At 35.6% G+C, this 19,028-nt stretch overlaps 1 protein-coding gene across 4 annotated transcripts in view; it reads right to left on the bottom strand.

The window, feature by feature from the left end:
* Positions 1-8,050: 8,050 nt before the first annotated feature.
* CDH19 (cadherin 19) overlaps positions 8,051-19,028 on the bottom strand; it is an 86,757-nt gene continuing 75,779 nt past the window's right edge. The window contains exons 12-13 of one of the 4 annotated variants that reach the window (XM_067698875.1): positions 18,408-18,659; positions 8,051-15,480 (exon numbers count right to left, since the gene is read on the bottom strand). In XM_067698875.1, the coding sequence (XP_067554976.1) occupies positions 14,990-15,480; positions 18,408-18,659 (743 nt within the window). In that variant the 3' untranslated portion in view covers positions 8,051-14,989. Of the gene's footprint in view, positions 15,481-18,407; positions 18,660-19,028 lie in introns of those variants that run through there. The other 3 variants (XM_067698876.1, XM_067698877.1, XM_067698878.1) reach the window with 3 other exon arrangements.

Below are 19,028 nucleotides of genomic sequence, written 5' to 3'. Positions count from 1 at the left end.
ACCCCCAAAACATCCAACTTTGAAAAGCAACATGGCTCGAGGCTCGCGACCACAATACCTGGCAGCGAACTGAGAAACCGCTCCTAAAAGGCTTACCCCAAGGCCCAGCACAGAAGCAGCACTTTGAAAAGCACCAAAACTTTATATGAAGGAAGCCAGTTTGCTAACCTTAAGGCGTTGGTCTGAGCGTCAGCGGCTGCTGAGATAAACTCCAGGGACAGAGACTGGTGGGCGTAGTCTTTTTTTATGTTTGTTTTGTTTGTTTTGCGGTACGCGGTCCTCTCACTGTTGCGGCCTCTCCCATTGCGGAGCACAGGCTCCGGACGCGCATGCTCCCATTGCGGAGCACAGGCTCCGGAAGCGCATGCTCCGGACGCGCATGCTCACGGGCCCAGCCGCTCCGCGGCACGTGGGATCTTCCCGGACTGAGGTACGAACCGGCGTCCCCTGCATCGGCAGGCGGACTGTCAACCACTGCGCCACCAGGGAAGACCGGCGTAGTCTTTTTTTTTTCTTCTTTCCAGATAGTGTCACCTTTGTGCTCCCCTCTGCGTTGCCCCAGCTGGTGGGCTCCATCTTCATGTTTTCCTTCTGCCTTGCTTAAATTTTGACGAGAGATTTCTGGCACAAGCAACGACAGATAAAGAGCTTGGAAGACGTCACCCCCATTCTTACAATAATAACAGCAAAAGCTGAACAAACTGAAATTCACTGACTTTTCTTAAACCCGTCAGATAACTGATATTGCAGCTTATTATTGGAAGACTGCCAGGCTGAACTTTGGAAAGACAGGTGAATCCAGTCAGTCTCAGCTCCTGGACCCATTAACTGGTAGTTTGAACAAATTGCTGGGGACTGAGTGTGGTCTAGCGTGAGTGTGAGAAACTCCTAAAAGCTGCAGTCTTTGGTGGATTTCCCCTCTGGAATTCCAGCAGCTTTTATGAAAAAGAGCCCCAGGTCCCCCAAAACAAACAGGAAAGAAAATGGAGAAGGGAGAAAGGAGAGAAGAAGAAAAGAAAGAAGGAAGGAAAGAGAAGGTAACAAAGAAAGTTTCCTTGTGTTTCTGGCAGTGGGGAAAGAAAAATCATCTTTGTGAAAATACGCCCCGAATATTCTTGGTAGACCTGTAGAACAGGGTTATCGCCGTGGCCTACCCTCCAGGGAAACAGACCTTTCCAGAGACAAACCCACCTAGAGACAAGGGCATTTATCTAAGTCTAGCTCCCACTACCGTTCTGCCTTACGTAAGCGGTGGGGGGAAGAAAGAAATACTTGTGAAGGTCACAGCATTGGGACAGAGGGCCACTAAGAGAACTAATCATAAGCTGAGATTTAATCATAATGTTATAGAATGCTTCCCCTCCCCCCCCCCCACATTATTACCGCCTCATCAGAGCTCCAGTAAATAAGAATGGATTATAAATGAAATAACCGCAACCCAAGGACTCCATGTAAGGAGACAAACAGAAGGACGAATTTGAAGATATATACATGTAATCACTTTAAATATGAATGGTATAATCATTAAAAAAAAGAGATTGTAAGAGTGGATATAAAAATAACCCACTATGAGCTGGGTATATGAAATGCACTTTAAATGTAAAAAGTCAAATAAAAGTAAAGGGATGAGAAAAATGTACCATGTAAATATTAATTTTTAAAAAACCTCGAATCTGTATATAAATTTCAGAAAAAGTAGACTTCAGGACAGAGAATAGTATCAGGTATAAAGAGGGATATTATATAGATTATAGACATAGACATAGAAATAGATATAGTCAATTGTCCGTGAAAATACAACAGATAACGGTCCTTAATGTGTATGCATCTAACAAAAGAGCACCAACATGAGGCAAAAACTTAAAGAACTAAAGGATACATAAACAAATCCATTCTTTGACACTTCAACACCCTCTTTTAGTAACTGACAGTTCAAGCACGCAGAAAATCAGTAATAATATAATTACCTGACCAACATTGTCATTCAATTGAATTGACATTTATAGAATACTCCATCTAAACACAGCTGAATAAACACATACAAAGTTTCATCCCAAAAGGGTACTTGTTAACAATTCTGATACTGCTAAAGATGTATATTAGAATTGAATAATTAAGTAAATGGATGGCAGATATTAGAAACCACGTTTCTCACTGTTGGAGCATAGTCTAGATAATAGCAAGTGTAGAAGGCTAGAATGACCCATTAGCTAATGGATTAGTGTTGGAAACATAAGTATAAGCTCAGGTTTTGCTTAATACAGATGCAGATGGTTGCATATGGAAATATTTATGATATGATTAAGATATGTGTATCTACACATGACAGTAAACACATGTATATTTCCCTGCTCTTACGGCTGAGAGCCTAAAAGGAGGAAGAATAAAAAAAAAAGAAAAACCAGTACCCGAGTAGCAATAAACACTCTTATTGCCCAAATCTTGGTTTCTAACATCATTCACCAGTAGAAGGTCCCAGAGCTCATTGGAGAAATGGCTGCTTCTGGGAGTGAAGCAGGAAATATACAAAATAAACCTAGAACATCTTATTGTGCCAGAAAGTAAGAAAGTGCTACGCACAGACATATACACATACACAGAGTCATGGGGGGGGGGGTGTCAAAATGACACAAAATCCAAATATAAGAATTCCTAATGGCCAAAGCTGGAACAATCTGAGCAACAAAATAAAGTAATATTGGATAATAACCCAAAGTATAAAGTAAATATCCATGAGTATATACTGGTATAAATAACTGAGTGAATACATAATCAGGAGACCTCTCTCCCATGCATAAGAATCTCTAAAAGTATGCACTTACTCTGCCCTCAATGAGGGGAAGCATAATTCCCCATTTCCTAGATGTGGGCTGTACATAGGCACTTGCTTCCAAAAATATAGTTTGAAAAGGGAGAAAAAAAGAGTAACTTAACTGTGGAGAAAAGTGACAGATGCTACCCCAACCAGGCAAAGCCAACAACAGCAACAACAAATCATGTGGAAAGTGTGTCCTTGATCCGGTACGATTAAAATGGCACCTCAGTGATCTGCCCCCCAAAACACACAACCCCAGTCGAAACACTAGGAAGTCATTAGTCAAATTAAATTAGAGGGACGTTCAACAAAATTCCTGACCAGAGATATTCAAAACAGTCAGGTTCATCAGAAACAGTGAAAGCCTGAGAAACTGTCACAGCCAAGAGGGGCCTAAGGAGCAGTGAAAACAAAGTGTGTTGTATCCTGAATAGGACCCTGGAACAAAGGAGACATTAGTTAATAGCTAAGGAAATTTTAATAAATTGTGGACTTTATTTAATAATAATATCTCATTCTTGGTTCATTAATTGTAATAAGTGTACTAGACTCACGTAGAGTGTTGATACTGGGGAGACTGGGTGTGTGGTATACGAGTAGTCTGTACTATCTACGCAAATGTAAATGTAAAATGCAACATAACAAACGTAAATCTAGAATTGTTTGAAAAATAAAGTATATTCACAATTTTCTTGGGAGAGAGACATTTGAGGCCAGAGTTGCCTCATGAGTCAAATCCTATTGCAACACTGATTGCAAATGAATGGCGCCCCTAAGAGTTTCTCTATGCATGGGTATGCCCTCTACCTAGCTGTCTGCATTTGCACAAAAACTGGCATTCACTACTTGTATATTTGGGGCAAGCCTAGCTTTGAGGTAATTCTTATGTACCTGCAAGCTCAACGGTGTCACCAGAAGGTTCTGTCTAACATCTAAAGAAATTCCACTGTGTGGTAGGTAAATGTGTATGAGGTACAGTATTGTATCCACAAAAATCACGTGAACAACCATCTCCTTATCAAACTTCTTCAAACCCAGCTCAAATATCACCAGCTTATGGAGTGTTTTCTCACCACACCTCTCTGCCCTGTCCCCTACTGGGCACTGCTAGCTTTGGGATTATGAGAAATGTATCGTTGCACACCTGTCTCTCATTTAGAGTATATATTGGGTATTAAGAGACCTTGTAGTATTCTCTTTGATTTTCTCAGCATCTCCTAAAGTGCTTGCCATGTAATCGGTGCTCAGTAAGTATTTATTGATTGGGGTTTTAAAGGGAAAATTGAATAAATAGTAAATATGCTACATGTCCTTAGAAAGAACCAGGGATGAGAACATAGCAGAATAGATTCTCACTATCTTATGATGTGACTTCTGCCTCTTATGATATATGTTACTATGAGTTGTTATATATACATAATGGTATTTTTCATTGCACAACTCTATAGGTACTTAGTATAACTAGAACCAAATCATCTTAAAAAATGCAACAATATAGGATCACATAGCTATCACATTTTAAAGATATTTAATAGTATTATTCAAATGGATCTTTTGAAGAAAATAATTGCTTAAGTAACAAAATATCGTCTAAAATTTGCATTTTCAACTTTTCTTGCTACTTTTAGTAGGTGAAGGACACTTTAAGGACATTGTGTCTTACAAGTAGTTTAACAGTGGTTTAACTGTATGAAATTTAACTTTTGAAAAGATTAACAATGTTTACTCACATTATATTTCCTCAAAGAATATCTACTAAATACTTGAGTGTTCCAAACCAAATTGCTTGACTCTTTTATTACCAATGCGAAGCAGTATGGGTATGATATTTAAAAATTCATTGTTATTCTGATCCTCTCTCATCTGGGGCAATGTGTTAAGTCAAAAGCTAATTGTAAAAGCCACATCTCAGATAATTTCTGCTTGAATAAAGGAACTGTCTGGAAGAAGAGAGGCATCTTGAATTGCTTTATAAAGGTGTGATGTTGTTGAGATTCCCAGTCTCTCAGTGGGAAAGTTGCCATGTTTAACATATTTAATACATTTAACTATCCTACCTTTCAGAAAAGCAATTAGAGGTCATAATGGAATACTCTGATTAACTTAATGTTATATACAGTATGAAAATCAATGGAAGTGATTAGGGAAGGGAAAATATGGGCTGAAACCTTCCTCAAAGATTAGCTAACATGCCACAAAAAAGTAGCATTTGGCTTTTGGAAGTGTAAGCCGTGTGGCAAAGCAAGAGTCAGCTTGGAAATGAATAGCTCTGACCCCACAAGGCATTTGAGTTCAAATCCCAAGGTTCCATAAGCTTTGTGCAACCAATTTAATTAGAAAAAAGAATACGTTATAAGGTAGCAAATGATTTACAAGGGCAGAAACCCTTCTGCAATCTGGAATGTTAAATACAATACGATGACTCATTCCTAAAAGCTTCAGCTATGACTTTCAGTTCTAGTTATCTATACATTTTAATAAATCTAGTAGTTTTTATTAATGTTGCAAACCAAAATTTTTTTAAAGGATGAAAACCATAAGAAATTCAGGATTTTAATGTAATATAAAATTCTGTGTGGGTTGGTGCTACTTCCTCAAACATATTCAGTTATATTCTCTTACTCTGAGCTGATAATGGTAATGTTTGCTTTGACACAAAATACAGAAGGGCCCATAGTCTTCTCTCTAAGTAAAAATGGGTAGAATGCACCCCCTGCAGGGGCAGATTATATGGGTGTCTTGTCTACCTTGCCTTTCCCAGATCAGAGTCAAGTTTCATTTCATCAATAGTAACAAGGCATTTTAATTACTTGGTTAGGAACACAGTAATGATTCAATGCTAATAACTGCCCACCATGTTTTAATATTCACTCTACAAATATTAAGAGGAAGGATTTTAGGTTACATTCTTTCCACATGGAGAGTAGAAAGAGAGCATGGAGAATAGTCACTTGAATACATTTCCTTTGCAAATGGCTCTAGGTATGTGGCTCCTGAGTTATTCTCTTTCTTGTTTTCATCCTTTCCAGGTTTATTATATTAAAGATTTGCATCGTTTTTGGCCCGAAAGTTTAAGTTTAAACAAAGAATTTCAAGTTAAAAACTTGAAATTTTTAAAGTCAAATTAAATTGACTTGTATCATTCTGTGTTGACCACCTTAAAAATTAAGACCAGAGGGCTTCCCTGGTGGCGCAGTGGTTAAGAATCTGCCTGCTAATGCAGGGGACACGGGTTTGAGCCCTGGTCTGGGAAGATCCCACATGCCGCAGAGCAACTAAGCCCGCGAGCCACAACTACTGAGCCCATGTGCCACAATTACTGAGCCCACGTGCCACAACTACTGAAGCCCGCACACCTAGAGCCCGTGCTCCACAACAACAGAAGCCACTGCAATGAGAAGCCCGTGCACCACAACGAAGAGTAGACCCCGCTCGCCACGACTAGAGAAAGCCTGCGCACAGCAACAAAGACCCAGCGCAGCCAAAAATAAATAGATAGATAGATAAATAGATAAATGAATAAAGACCATATTTGAGTATGTATGTAGAAAGATCAAAAATAAAAACAATTACAATTCAGATGTGCAAAAAATCAGTTGATTGATATGCTTCCCAGTGTGTTAATTTTATATGATGACCATATATCCCAATATACAATCACACATTACTGTGGACGAAATAGAAACTTCTATTTTGTTTTCATCCTGAGTGAAGAAGATGTGTGCTGGCGAAACCAATAGATGACCTGGTGCTCAGTAGTGATGGTGGCTATTATCTTGGTATTTCAGGTGGTTTCTTGGTCAGTTGCTGTCTCCCTTATTCAAAGAGTACTACATTCTTTAATATGATTCAGACCATGAACTCTGATATCAGTAGAGGAAAGCTAAAGGAACATGTCAGGCTTATTATCATGCTTTTACTCCTAAGGCACAGATCATTGCTGAAAAATACATCAGGGAATCATCTGTGTTTATTTACGAAAGCTTACTTTGTGCTACCCAACCACATCAGAATAATTCAACAATCCTGCGAGTCTTGATGTTCAGTTCTCTGTTTCTATGAATCTCAAAAGTCATTGCTTAAAAATAGCTAATCCTTGTCTCTGATTGAGGATTAAATTATGAAAAATAAATCAAGCGCATTCTAAGATACAGAAAATGCTCAAATAGAAAAAAAAAAAACAGCAAAGAAAGAAGCAGGGGGACGTGACAAAAGCAATGTAAATGAATGGTAGTTGCTCTGAATTCCCAATGTGAATTTAGTGTTTTTTTCATATTCTTGCCTAATCTTCTTTCTTTCTTTTGCTCATTATTTATTTGCTATTCATGACAACATATACACAAGTATTTATTTTATTCCCTTTATGGGGGGATTATTACTAAGGAGAGGGAAAAATATAAGTCATATTAAGTAAATTAATATACTGGATTTTTATGCCATTATCTAATATAACAATAATTTGAGTATCCTTAAATAATCAATCTTTCTGTTCTCAAATATGTTTTGAGGGTGTCATTTCTATGGTTGATTAGTAGCAATAAGGAATGGTATGTAATAATAATGGGAAAAGTAAAATGTTCAGCACTTCATTTTGATAGAAACAGTTTCAGTAATAATAATATAAAAATAGCTCAGTATGTTTTGAAAAAAGAATACTAATCAACTATTTATCCTATCTATATGTATATATAATTTATATGCTACCATAACAACTAAAGTAACAAAAAAAATCACTGGTAACCAAATGAATAAAGCCCCTACATTAATAACATAAGGAGGTGATGCAAATTAGAAGCCGGTATGGTATGATGGGTGAAAGCCTGGAATCTAGAACTAACTTGCCTGGGTTTACATTATCATCACGTATTACATGTATGACTTCAGGCAAATTGCTCAGTCTTTCTTTGTCCCAGTTTCCTTATTAGTATGCTAGGAGTAACATCAGTACTTTTCTCTTATAATAGAGATTTAAATAACACTTAGAACAACACTTAGAATAACACCTGGAAATGCAACTGCATTAAAAAAAAAAAGAAAAAAAAAGTGAGAGAGATTTAAAGGAACAGCTTTATTTATTTTCTTTTTTCACATCTTTATTGGAGTATAATTGCTTTACAATGGTGTGTTAGTTTCTGCTTTATAACAAAGTGAATCAGCTATACATATACATATATCCCCATATCTCCTCCCTCTTGCGTCTCCCTCCCTCCCACCCTCCCTATCCCACCCCTCTAGGTGGTCACAAAGCACCCAGCTGATCTCCCTGTGCTATGCGGCTGCTTCCCACTAGCTATCTATTTTACGTTTGGTAGTGTATATATGTCCATGCCACTCTCTCACTTCGTCCCAGCTTACCCTTCCCCTCCCTGTGTCCTCAAGTCCATTCTCTATGTCTGTGTAAAGGAACAGCTTTGACATATTCAGAAACATCTGAAAGAATACAAATCTCATCATTAATACTTTCCTGTTTGGGGCCAGTAGCGTAATTGAATGAAGAGCAGTAAGAGGCAGTGACTCCTTTGCAAAGCACAGAGGGGAGCTGAACTCAACACCAAATCTCACCTTAGCACCAGCTGTCACCCTGGTCACAGTCTCTCACTCCACCTCCACTTGTTCCTCACCATAATTTTTCCAGCGAGGATGCAGATATAGCATTTGTTAGGATTCCAATCAGGGTTCATTATGCAGTACTCAACTTGGAGATGCTCAGTAGATGATTTTAGTGGATAAAATCTTTGATGTTTGTTATTTACTTATGGCGGATGGGTGAACACAAGTGTGAGAAATACGTAGGATTTTCACAGTTCACACTTTTTGCTAGTATGTCCTTTGGTACAGATTTCATTTTCAAGCATTTATGTAAAAAAATAAAGTAACATGACTGTAGACTATTTTATAAAGTGGGAGAAATTTTTGCTCTTAAAAACTATGTTATTGGGACAAATTATTTTAATAATGTGTGATAATGGTAAGGTAGTATGAATAAATATACCATATGATTTATCAACTTCTAATTTTATTTATATAATCGCTAAAACTTAAAACATTTTCAATTGATCAGATGAAATTCTATGTAAATTGAATTTGTCATGTGCAGGTATGTTTTAAGTTTTAAAGAGAGTTAAAATTAGTTAATTAGCTCCATAGAGGAATAATACCGAGGTCATCTGGGATAAGAAAGGAGTTTCTGAAAATTGAGGTGGCAGTATGAGCTGGATAATTGCCTAGAAGTTGCCTGAGTCCTAAGATTGGATAGAAGAAAAGGAGATGATAAAAATGTACTCATCAGAGAACATATGGCAACAGGTCCTTAATTTTTTGTTTTTAAAATGAGAAAGGACAGGGGAATGTAGATAGAAGCCAAAGTGCAGCTTTTCATTTTGTATCTTCAGAGTTGCTGAGAACAATCTGCTTTGTAATTTAATTTTAAATTCTTAACATAAAATTAGAACTGTGGGTATCAGACCTTAGATATTACAACTGGTATGAAAGCTTTCTCTTGGAGCCATTAGCATGTGAACTTCACGTTTTCCATGTAGTTCTAATAAAGCATAGAAATAACTTCATTTCTCCATTAGTTACAAAAGTGAGCAAAACCAACCCTTTCTTTTTTGATAGTTTTTGTTTGTTTCTAAAATATTTATACCTAGAAAAAGTTGCCAGCAAATGTTGTTACTACTTAACTTAGCAGGTCTTTTTCCAAATAAATGTCACAGAGGAGTGACTTTCAATCAGAACATCTCATACATAATGTATAACTTGAGCAATTAATTTTTTCCTTTGGTAATAATGGCACATTACCCTGAAAGGGTGAAGGTGTGCAGGCAGGAAGTAACAGCAAGTTAATTATTGTCCTGAATTAATTCATTTTCTTCTCTCCATTTTTTTTTGTATTATTAACCACAGTCAGCACACTGTACATTACATCCCCAGGATTTATTTATTTTATAACTGGAAGTTTGTACCTTTTAGCCATCTTTGCCCATTTCCACTTCATTTTCTTTTTGGCCATAATATTTCAAGAGTAAGGAGATAAGTCTATGATAATTATATATAAGTCTATATATAAGTCTATGATAATAAGTCTATGATACTTATCTATAGATAAGTCTATATTAAGTTAAACTTAATATAATTATAATAATTATTATTTTAAGAATCACAACAGGTAAAAATGTCATGTTTGCTATACATTAAGCCCAGTTAATTATTTATATGTATTATTTCAGTTAATTCCTCCAATGATATGATGACTTATATATCCTTAATATCCCTATTGTACAGATGAATCCCATATATTATCTCTATTCCCTTTCCTAGGACAAAATATTCTATAGATTTGTACCTCTATGTAATCATGAATATATGGTCATTTCCATGTCCAGCCTTATTTCTAGCTGAGATAAACCACTTAGCACTGCAGAAGCCAAAAGAACATATCACATTTTAACTATTAAAATGAATAAGCACAAAGAAATAGCATGAAATAAAGTTGTATAAACTATTGTAACAGGCTTTCAAATGTCCTAAGAACACTATAAATTATATTTACTTTTTTTGTATTTTGCTAATGTTTTCTACTAGTAAGGTGAAATTTAAATTATTCAAACTATATGAAATGCCAAATTGATTTGATATGTTAATGTATCCACTTTATCGATTAGTTTGTAACTTGAAAGAAACATCATGAAAATGTTTCATTTTATTCCGTTTTTAAGAAACACTTGCCTTGATCTTTCTTATGCCCACTTTGGCCAAGGTGGTTGTCTCTCTCCCTGTTCCACTTACTCTGCTGCATCTGGACCTCTGGTTTCTGGGTGGGGATGGAGAGATGAGAGATAAAGGGCATATAAACAAGGCTGGCTCTATCATAATTTCACAGCCAAAGTTCTGTGTGATGACAGGCATCTGACTGCTGGCACTCTATTCTGGAGCTCATGCATTGGGTATTTGGAGACCTTTTAAGGACCAGAGGTCCCTGTTTTTCCTTAGCCTGTGTGACACAGTCTTTGGATGACTGATTTAAGCTCCCTTTCAGCTTCTACATTCTGTGCAAAATTTCTACACCTGGAACCACTTAACCTATGGGAAATTCATGCAGTTTTGCCTTGCCAAAGGCTAGGAACTGCATTTTTCCCAGTTTTAGCCCTCTCTGTTTCCCTGCCATTTCATATCAGGCAGCTTCCCATCCTTAGAGCTCTCTAGGAAAAAAAGACAGCAAGAAATACTAACGTGTCTCAAGGATCTAATCTGTGATTGAGATGCTAGTCTCTAATGTAATTGTGAAATTATAGTTTCCTGGAAGAGGGGATAGATAGTAGAAAGGAGATAGTTGATAGATGGATATGTGGATGGGAGGATGGTTGGAGGGGTACATAGATATATAAGACAGAAGTAATTGGATATGTAAAAGCCACATAATCCTTTTCTACATTTATTTCCAGCTTTTAATGTACTTGATATCTAATGCCTATTTATATCATATAAAAGAACATGAAGCTACCTTGTAGGTTTTGTGTAGCCCTGTGAGCTTAACAATGCATTTGTTACCAAGTTGTATTCTAAAACATGAAGCATAGAATTCTGATGCATCGAAAATGTTTTCCTATTCATCACACTTCATGGGAACTTATTCATATGAGAACTTCTACAGCAATCATCAAAGGATGTGTTTTGACTAAACAGTATAACATTATTACCTTTCCTCACAGCAGGAAATGATATCAGTAAGTACAAACAAATTAAAATACCAAATTCATATAATTTCTAGAAAGATTTTGAAAAATCTTATTGTAACCCAGAACTACCCAGTGCTAACCTGGTTAGAAAAATACATTAATTTCACATTAATATTCAACAATGTCAATACGGCTTCTATACAGGACCAAGTAAAATAGATTGGGATTCATTATTACATTCATTTAAGAAATATTTATTGGTCACATACCATGTGCTAGAAACAATTTTAGACAAGAACAAATGAAAAAGTCCGACAACCCCTTGCCCAATTAGAGTTTACATTCTAATAAAGGATAAAGGCAATAACAAGTAACATATATATAATGTACTTGCTACAGAGTAGCTGAGTGATTTGATGCAAAGAAAGGCAGAGCAAGGCACACAGTGGGAGAGAGTGGCCCGGTAGGCCTTTCTGAGGAAGTTGCAATTGATCACGGACTTGAATGAAGTGAGGGAATGAAAAATAGAAATGTTTGGAGGAAGATTGCTTCAGGCCTAGAGCATGGCATTAGAAGAGGTCAGAGTACACAGAGATAAGCAGACACAGGATAATATATGACCTTGTATGTCAGGTCAGAAAACTGATTTATATTTCAAATGCGCTGTGAAGCCCTTGGGATCACTCAGTGCTAGAAAAGAAAGGGATCTGTGCATTCCAGCAGAATAAGGTCAGCTGTTACGATGCTGGGCTGATATTTATTGAACTCTTGCGTTTTGTCTGGTACTACGTGTGCTTCCTGTTGTACTTATTCTTCACAACAATCGTGTGAAATACATACATTGGACCTCGTTTTACCGATCACAACCTCAGATACGGAAAGATTAGACAGTTCGATAAAGTTCACACAATTATTTAAATAAAAGTGAACTAATTCAAACTCAGATCTGATAGTCTCAAGCCATGTGCTTAGTGAACAACTATTATTGCTAACATTTTCTGATCCCTATAAAGGATTTCAATATTTTCCTGTTTCAACCACTAGTAACTTAAGACTTACACATAAACCTGTAAGTTAATGAAGGGTGCTGTTTAAGTAGTGCAGGTATTAATGCAAAGCTGTGCTATTTCATAAATATCCTCGCATTGAGTTACCTCTATTAAAATTTACAAAAATGAGACCTTAATGTCATGTCTTTAGCTTAGGATACAGCTGTGTTCTTGCAACAGCTGTGTGACTAGAAAAAAAGGTTAAAATAGTTATTGAAATATTACCAAGTATAATTTCTAGAAAATTGCAACTTCTCTACTAGAATCAGAGAGTATTTTCTTGATATAGTTTAAAAGGACACTTTCTAGATTAGCAAATCGGTATCCAGCCCTGAATCTCTTTTCCTATGTACCCTATGATTGACAATCCTATCATTAACTAAACCAGAATTTATTTTAACACATCTTCTTAGTGCCACTGGACTCAAACACTAAACTTAGTGATGCAGATACTGCATTTTTATAAGGTGTTCATCCAAGTTGATAAGTTGTTTATAAGGCTTTCATTCATGACTGAACTAACTGCAGGCCTCCGAAGACCCTATTTCTTTTTTTCTAATCTATTTTCCATGGATTGCTTCATCTGCTGTTTATCATACATTCCAGTTCAACCAAGATTATATAGCACTATTTTCTAAATACAGGGTACAGCCATTCATGGAATAATTCATGAAAATTTCCCTAACTATACTCTTTCAATTTTTATGTCCATATGATAGGAATATAAATGTTCTCTCAACCCATACATTTTTTTACCTGCAAGTTTTTACTTTATTTTTGAATTTTCTTTTGTTTACTGTTCCTACTTTTCCCTAAGTAAATAATGATATGAATATACCAGGAGTTTCTACAGCTTATGTCCTCTCTACTACATTTAATATCTTCCTAAATTGTTCTATTTCAAGTCTGATTTTCTCAGGCTTTTGTAAAATGGTGACATCTGTGTTGCTGACATAATGGTACCTGATTGATACTGATGAAAAAATTCTCTTCTATTACATGGTATGGATGGTATTGTCTTAAAGTACAGAGAAAAAATATATTGTAGCTATTGAACTACTCCAACTTTAGCTCAAAATTATTTGAAGTACTTGATTAGAACATATATGGTCAATTTGGTTCAGCTCAGTTTCACATGCTATTAATAAAAAATGAACACATAAAGCTATTTTGAGGACACAGTATTCACTACTTTCTTTCTGTTCAACCTGTGAATTTTGAATTCCACTTTGATTTGGATAGAATAATTGAGAATCATTCTTACAAGGTTGATTAAAATTAAAGTGTTTTATTATCTTACTATCTAATGTTACCTTAAAGCTTTATGTCCAGCAGCTTAGCATACTTCCTTCATAATGTTACCATAAAAGTAACTATTGTACCTAATTTTATATTCCATAATAAAAAAAATGACACAGAAGAATCAGTTATAGTCTAATCTCTTAATAAAAAAGGAAATGCTGAGAATTTTATCATGTTTTATTTTATGCATGGTAAGAGCAGGGCAGCTGATCGTAACATTTAGGATGAATAATAACTCCAGTTTGAATCCAGTACTCCTTTCATTTATATTATTTTTAGTAGCAATAAAATTAGAAATCAAAAACTAAAAAAATTTCACACTTTCTACCATTTTCTTAAAGTTCAAATTTAATGTTCAGTAAATGTTGATATGTGTTTTATCATAGTATTGTGACATGATAAAGATGTATTTTGGATACATAAGAAAATAACATATGAAAATCTCCTAAACAAAGTCTATGTCCCTTTTTTTATATAAAGCTGTAATATCAAAGAGAATACAAATTTACACTATATCTTTGAGTAATTAACAGATACAAAGCATCTGTCTAAATTTGAAATCAGTTTTAAAATGTGGTCTTGATGACATTTTTAAAATATCAAACTAGAATGAATCATAGACTCTCAGTCAGAAGCTTGCTTATTCATAGAAAAGAAACAGTTTTTAAAAGATGTATATAACGACCGAGATTCTCCTAGGTGTTTATCTCTATAGAGTATCGGGAGCTTAACACACATAAACTCTTCACTCTTACTTTGTAAGATTTTAAAAATGGATAAATGAAATAATATTAAGACAATCTAGATCAGGGCCCTTTTCACATTAAACTTTCAAAAATTTTGAGAATTTGTATTGGATGGTATTGGAAAAATGTCAGAGGAGTATTTCAGGGGCACACTAGAGCTGGCCTGCCTTGGCACCCGAGAGCTGACTGTTAGCTTCACTTCCCCATACCTGCAGTCAGTGACAATGGATGGGTAGCTTGAAATAACCATGGGATACTTACCCCAAGAATATCAGAAAACATTATAAATTGGGTCTTTTCCTTTTTCCCAAGAACCGGAGTATACAACTCTTTACCAAGAGACTACCAGTTTGCCCAAATACACATTAGCATTTAAAAAAATTTATTAATAAAAAAGCCCTAATTATTTGACTGCATAGCCGAACCAAACATGCATGCTAATCTTTTAAAGCGAGGTCCCAATTCATTAAGGTAATCATAGTTTTCATCCTGATCACAGACTGCTGACCCTAAAGAGCTCAGGGATCCAGCTAAGGACCCTGTCCCCTCAAAAGCATAGGTCTGGAGGGAGTCAAAAGGAGGGGCACAGGGATCAGTGTTAGCCTCTTCGAGCTTTTCTAGAATGAATTTCCTGAATACAGCACTATCTGGGCCAACCTGCAAAGACTGCCTGTACAGGCTCCGAATCTCTACCCTGCTGGCTCTCCGAGTCTTGCGTTCCCGCATGACTGTGCCACCCTGCAGCTCCACTATGTCAAATGCCTCTGTATCCTCCTCTCCGCCACCTTCATCATCATATCTGAATATATTCTCTCTGAAATCTTCACCTTTCTCAGGAAATAGAGTCTGTTTCCTTCGTTGTTTCAGACCTAGGTTCAAAAAAATAAACCCTGTCAAAGAGAGCATACAAGAACATTAATTAACACAAATATAATACAATATTATATATTATAAATACATATGCTTCATATTACCCATAATATTACTATTATATTATAAATATATAATATATAATAAATATCATATATTAGTATGTTATCATATATTTATACTAAACACATTATTAAATATTGTATGTTACAATATTTTATATTATATATTATACATAAAAATATAATGTACTATTTAATAAATATTATGTCATAATATATAATATGTCATAATATATTATATAAGATATTGTTAAATATTGTTATTTATAATAAACTATATAATTCTTGCTTCTGTTACAAGCTCAAGACATAAGCTTCGATTTTCTGATTATAAGACAAAAAGATATATTTGCTATTGAAAATTTACTGAAGGGACTTGCAGAATGACAAGGAAGTATAACAATCTTTCTGGCTGATGGTTTAAAGTAGAAAAACATCATAAAAATATAGTGAATTGGGCTTCCCTGGTGGCGCAGTGGTTGAGAGTCCACCTGCCGGTGCAGGGGGCGCGGGTTCGTGCCCCGGTCCGGGAGGATCCCGCGTGCCGCGGAGCGGCTGGGCCCATGAGCCGTGGCCGCTAGGCCTGCGCGTCCGGAGCCTGTGCTCCGCGACGGGAGAGGTCGCGGCGGTGAGAGGCCCGTGTACCGCAAAGAAAAAAAAAAAAAAAAAAAAAAAATATATATATATATAGTGAATTGTTTATGATGATCAATTTAAGATTAAAAATTTTATATTTTTCTTATATATTGAAAACGGAACAAAGCAGAATCTATATACATCTGCCAATCTCAGTAACCAATGATCCATGTTAGTGGAAGTTAAGCACACAGAACTGATTTGTTTTTCGCCATTGAGACAAATTCTGTGGTATAATTATTTTCTAAGCTAATATTTATTGACTACAAAGTATGTACCAGTCATTTTTCTGAAAGCTTTACATTTATTCATTGATTAGTTATGATACCCGTATTTTATTATAATTCTCTATTAAAGATAAGGAAACTGAAGTGCAGAGAGATTAAGTCACATACCCAGAGTCACACAGCTAGGAAACAAAAAGCTGGCATTCAAAACCAGAAAGTTGGTTCAGAATCCGTGCTTTGTTATACCATATTAATTTCAGAAATTCCAAACCTATGAGGTTTCTGAATCATAACACTGGTATGTCCACATCGATCAATTATATAAGATAATTTTAGCATTGTGTAGAAATAGAACAATTTCAGAATGCTTTTTTAAATTTTAAAGAAAAGTGCGTGTGTATATGTGTGTGTTTGTGTGTGTTTCATAGATAGCCAATCCTTACACAATCTTGGATCTTATGTAGCTGTTCAGCATTTCATCTATAAGAATTGAAACAGGAAGTAATGTTATTAATATTATCACAAAGAGAAATACATTAGGCCATATTTTATATAAATTTTACATTTAAAGAAATTGAAATAGTGTTCTTGAAATAAGGCCATCGTGTTTGAATCCTGGCACTGTACTTTAATACAGCAGAGGTATATGGTTGAAATAGAAAGGGATCTAATAAATAATTTTTCAATCTATGAAAATTGAAGAGCGTATTCTTGAAACTTTCACAGGAAACTGCTGACTACTGGTTTACCCTGATTTCCCACCTTCTCAGTATTACTCGTGCCCTTGACTGTGAGGCTGCCCTTGGTATTTACTTGCAGGGTTTCGGAACTAGGTTTAGTTCTGTACCAGTGAGTAACTTAGTACTTGCATCCTGCAAACATTATACTGTTTTTACTACTTCTTGCTTCTGATATCTAGCTATGTAGCTCTAAATTCAGTTTTATGATCAAAGATCATTAAAAATAATTTTGAAAAACTGAAGCTACGTAGAAATGAAGGGTAACTTTGAATGGTAAAAGAGGAAAGCTTTGAGACAGACGAGAAGAGTGAAGGCAAAGCAAATCCTGAAACATTTTGTATGTCCCTTTGAGCAGTGAGTTTGGGATTCCAGAACCCATGGCTGATACCATTGCTGTCAACACTCTGTAAAGTTGTGTTGGCTTTGATATGAAGCTATGAGGGAAAGCAAGAGAAGGGTTTAGATTATATATACTGGTATGTTAAAGAAAGGGAAAATGTTTTGCTAGATGCATGTAGTTTTGAAAGCCTGGCTAAAACATTTGGGGCCTCATTTGCCTCATCCGTAAAATGAGAATAACTTATCTCCTTGTGAAAACAACAGCAGCAACAAAAACAAACAAAAACAGGTGGAGCTATTTTACTATTTCTTTTGTGTTTAGCACTTTAAGTAAGACCCTCTCTTTTACATTTTTTCATCTTAACATTTACTTCCTCAATGCTCCTAGGCTTCAGTGAGCTGCAGTATCAGGTTGGATAGAGGTGTGTTATGGAATATTAGCACTTCATTTACTAGCTGCATGACCCTTTGTAAACCATATAACTCTTGGAATTTCACTTTCTTCATCTACACAATGAAGGTGATAATAGTCGCCACTTCTTAAGGTTATCTTCAGGATCAAACTGCATAATTTCTGTAAAGCACTTAGGACAGTCTCCTGGAGTATAATAAGCACTCAATGGAATCTCACCACTATTATTACTAATTTTTATATTGCTACATATGTTACAATGTGTGTGTCCAAAACACTCTTAAAAGGATGGGCACAGGTATACTCATATACTCATAGAATTCAAGGATCAACTATTTTCAACCTGAAGTGCATATTCACTCTATTTTTCATTCACTCCACTTGATTTTAGAATTGTAACACATTAAGAAGGGCAATTAAATGCAGACACACACACAAGCCCACACATACCATTATAATGGAATTAACTCTTTTCTATATTTATCATGTTACTGTCAATAAATGAAGATATGCTCCGTTCACACAACTTACCACATATTATCATAATGCATATCAGAATAGCAATTATGACTTCTGTCCTGAATCCCATGGAAAGCATAAGATCCTTATTACTGCAGGTCTGTGTGCTACCAGTGTCATCACAGGCACAGACATGTATGGTAAGGGTGTTTGTGCTTGTAAGTGATGGGATTCCATTGTCAGCAATTAGGATGGATACGTAGAAGACAGGCTCTTCTTGAAGGCTGAAACCAGTTCTATTAGTCAAAATTACAGCTGTGTTATCTAAAACAAAAATCCATGTGCATGATTTTTTCAATAATACAAAAGAAATTCAGACCAGTTAAATGTACTAGAGGCAGCAGTGTAGAGCTCAAATAAGTTCAAATAGGGAAGAGCAAATTTCTGATAAAAAAGACAAGAGATCAACTCAAAAAGTCATTATTGATTTTGACATTGCCTAAATCCCAATTTAAAAATTAGATAAAGTATATGAATCAGTTCCAAAATGTTTTTTGATAAATATATGAAATGTACATGTGGAACACAGAAAAGAAAACAGCATTTTAATTAGATATCAATAGTAAATAGGGGGTACTAGCATTAAATTTATAATGACAGTATCAGTTTCATTTGGGTTAAATACTCATGACA

The sequence above is a fragment of the Pseudorca crassidens genome, chromosome 12, assembly GCF_039906515.1.
Source record: "Pseudorca crassidens isolate mPseCra1 chromosome 12, mPseCra1.hap1, whole genome shotgun sequence".
In the NCBI taxonomy this organism is placed as follows: domain Eukaryota; kingdom Metazoa; phylum Chordata; class Mammalia; order Artiodactyla; family Delphinidae; genus Pseudorca; species Pseudorca crassidens.
The sequence above is the reverse complement of the archived record's forward strand: the minus strand, read 5'-3'. Positions and strand labels throughout refer to the sequence as shown.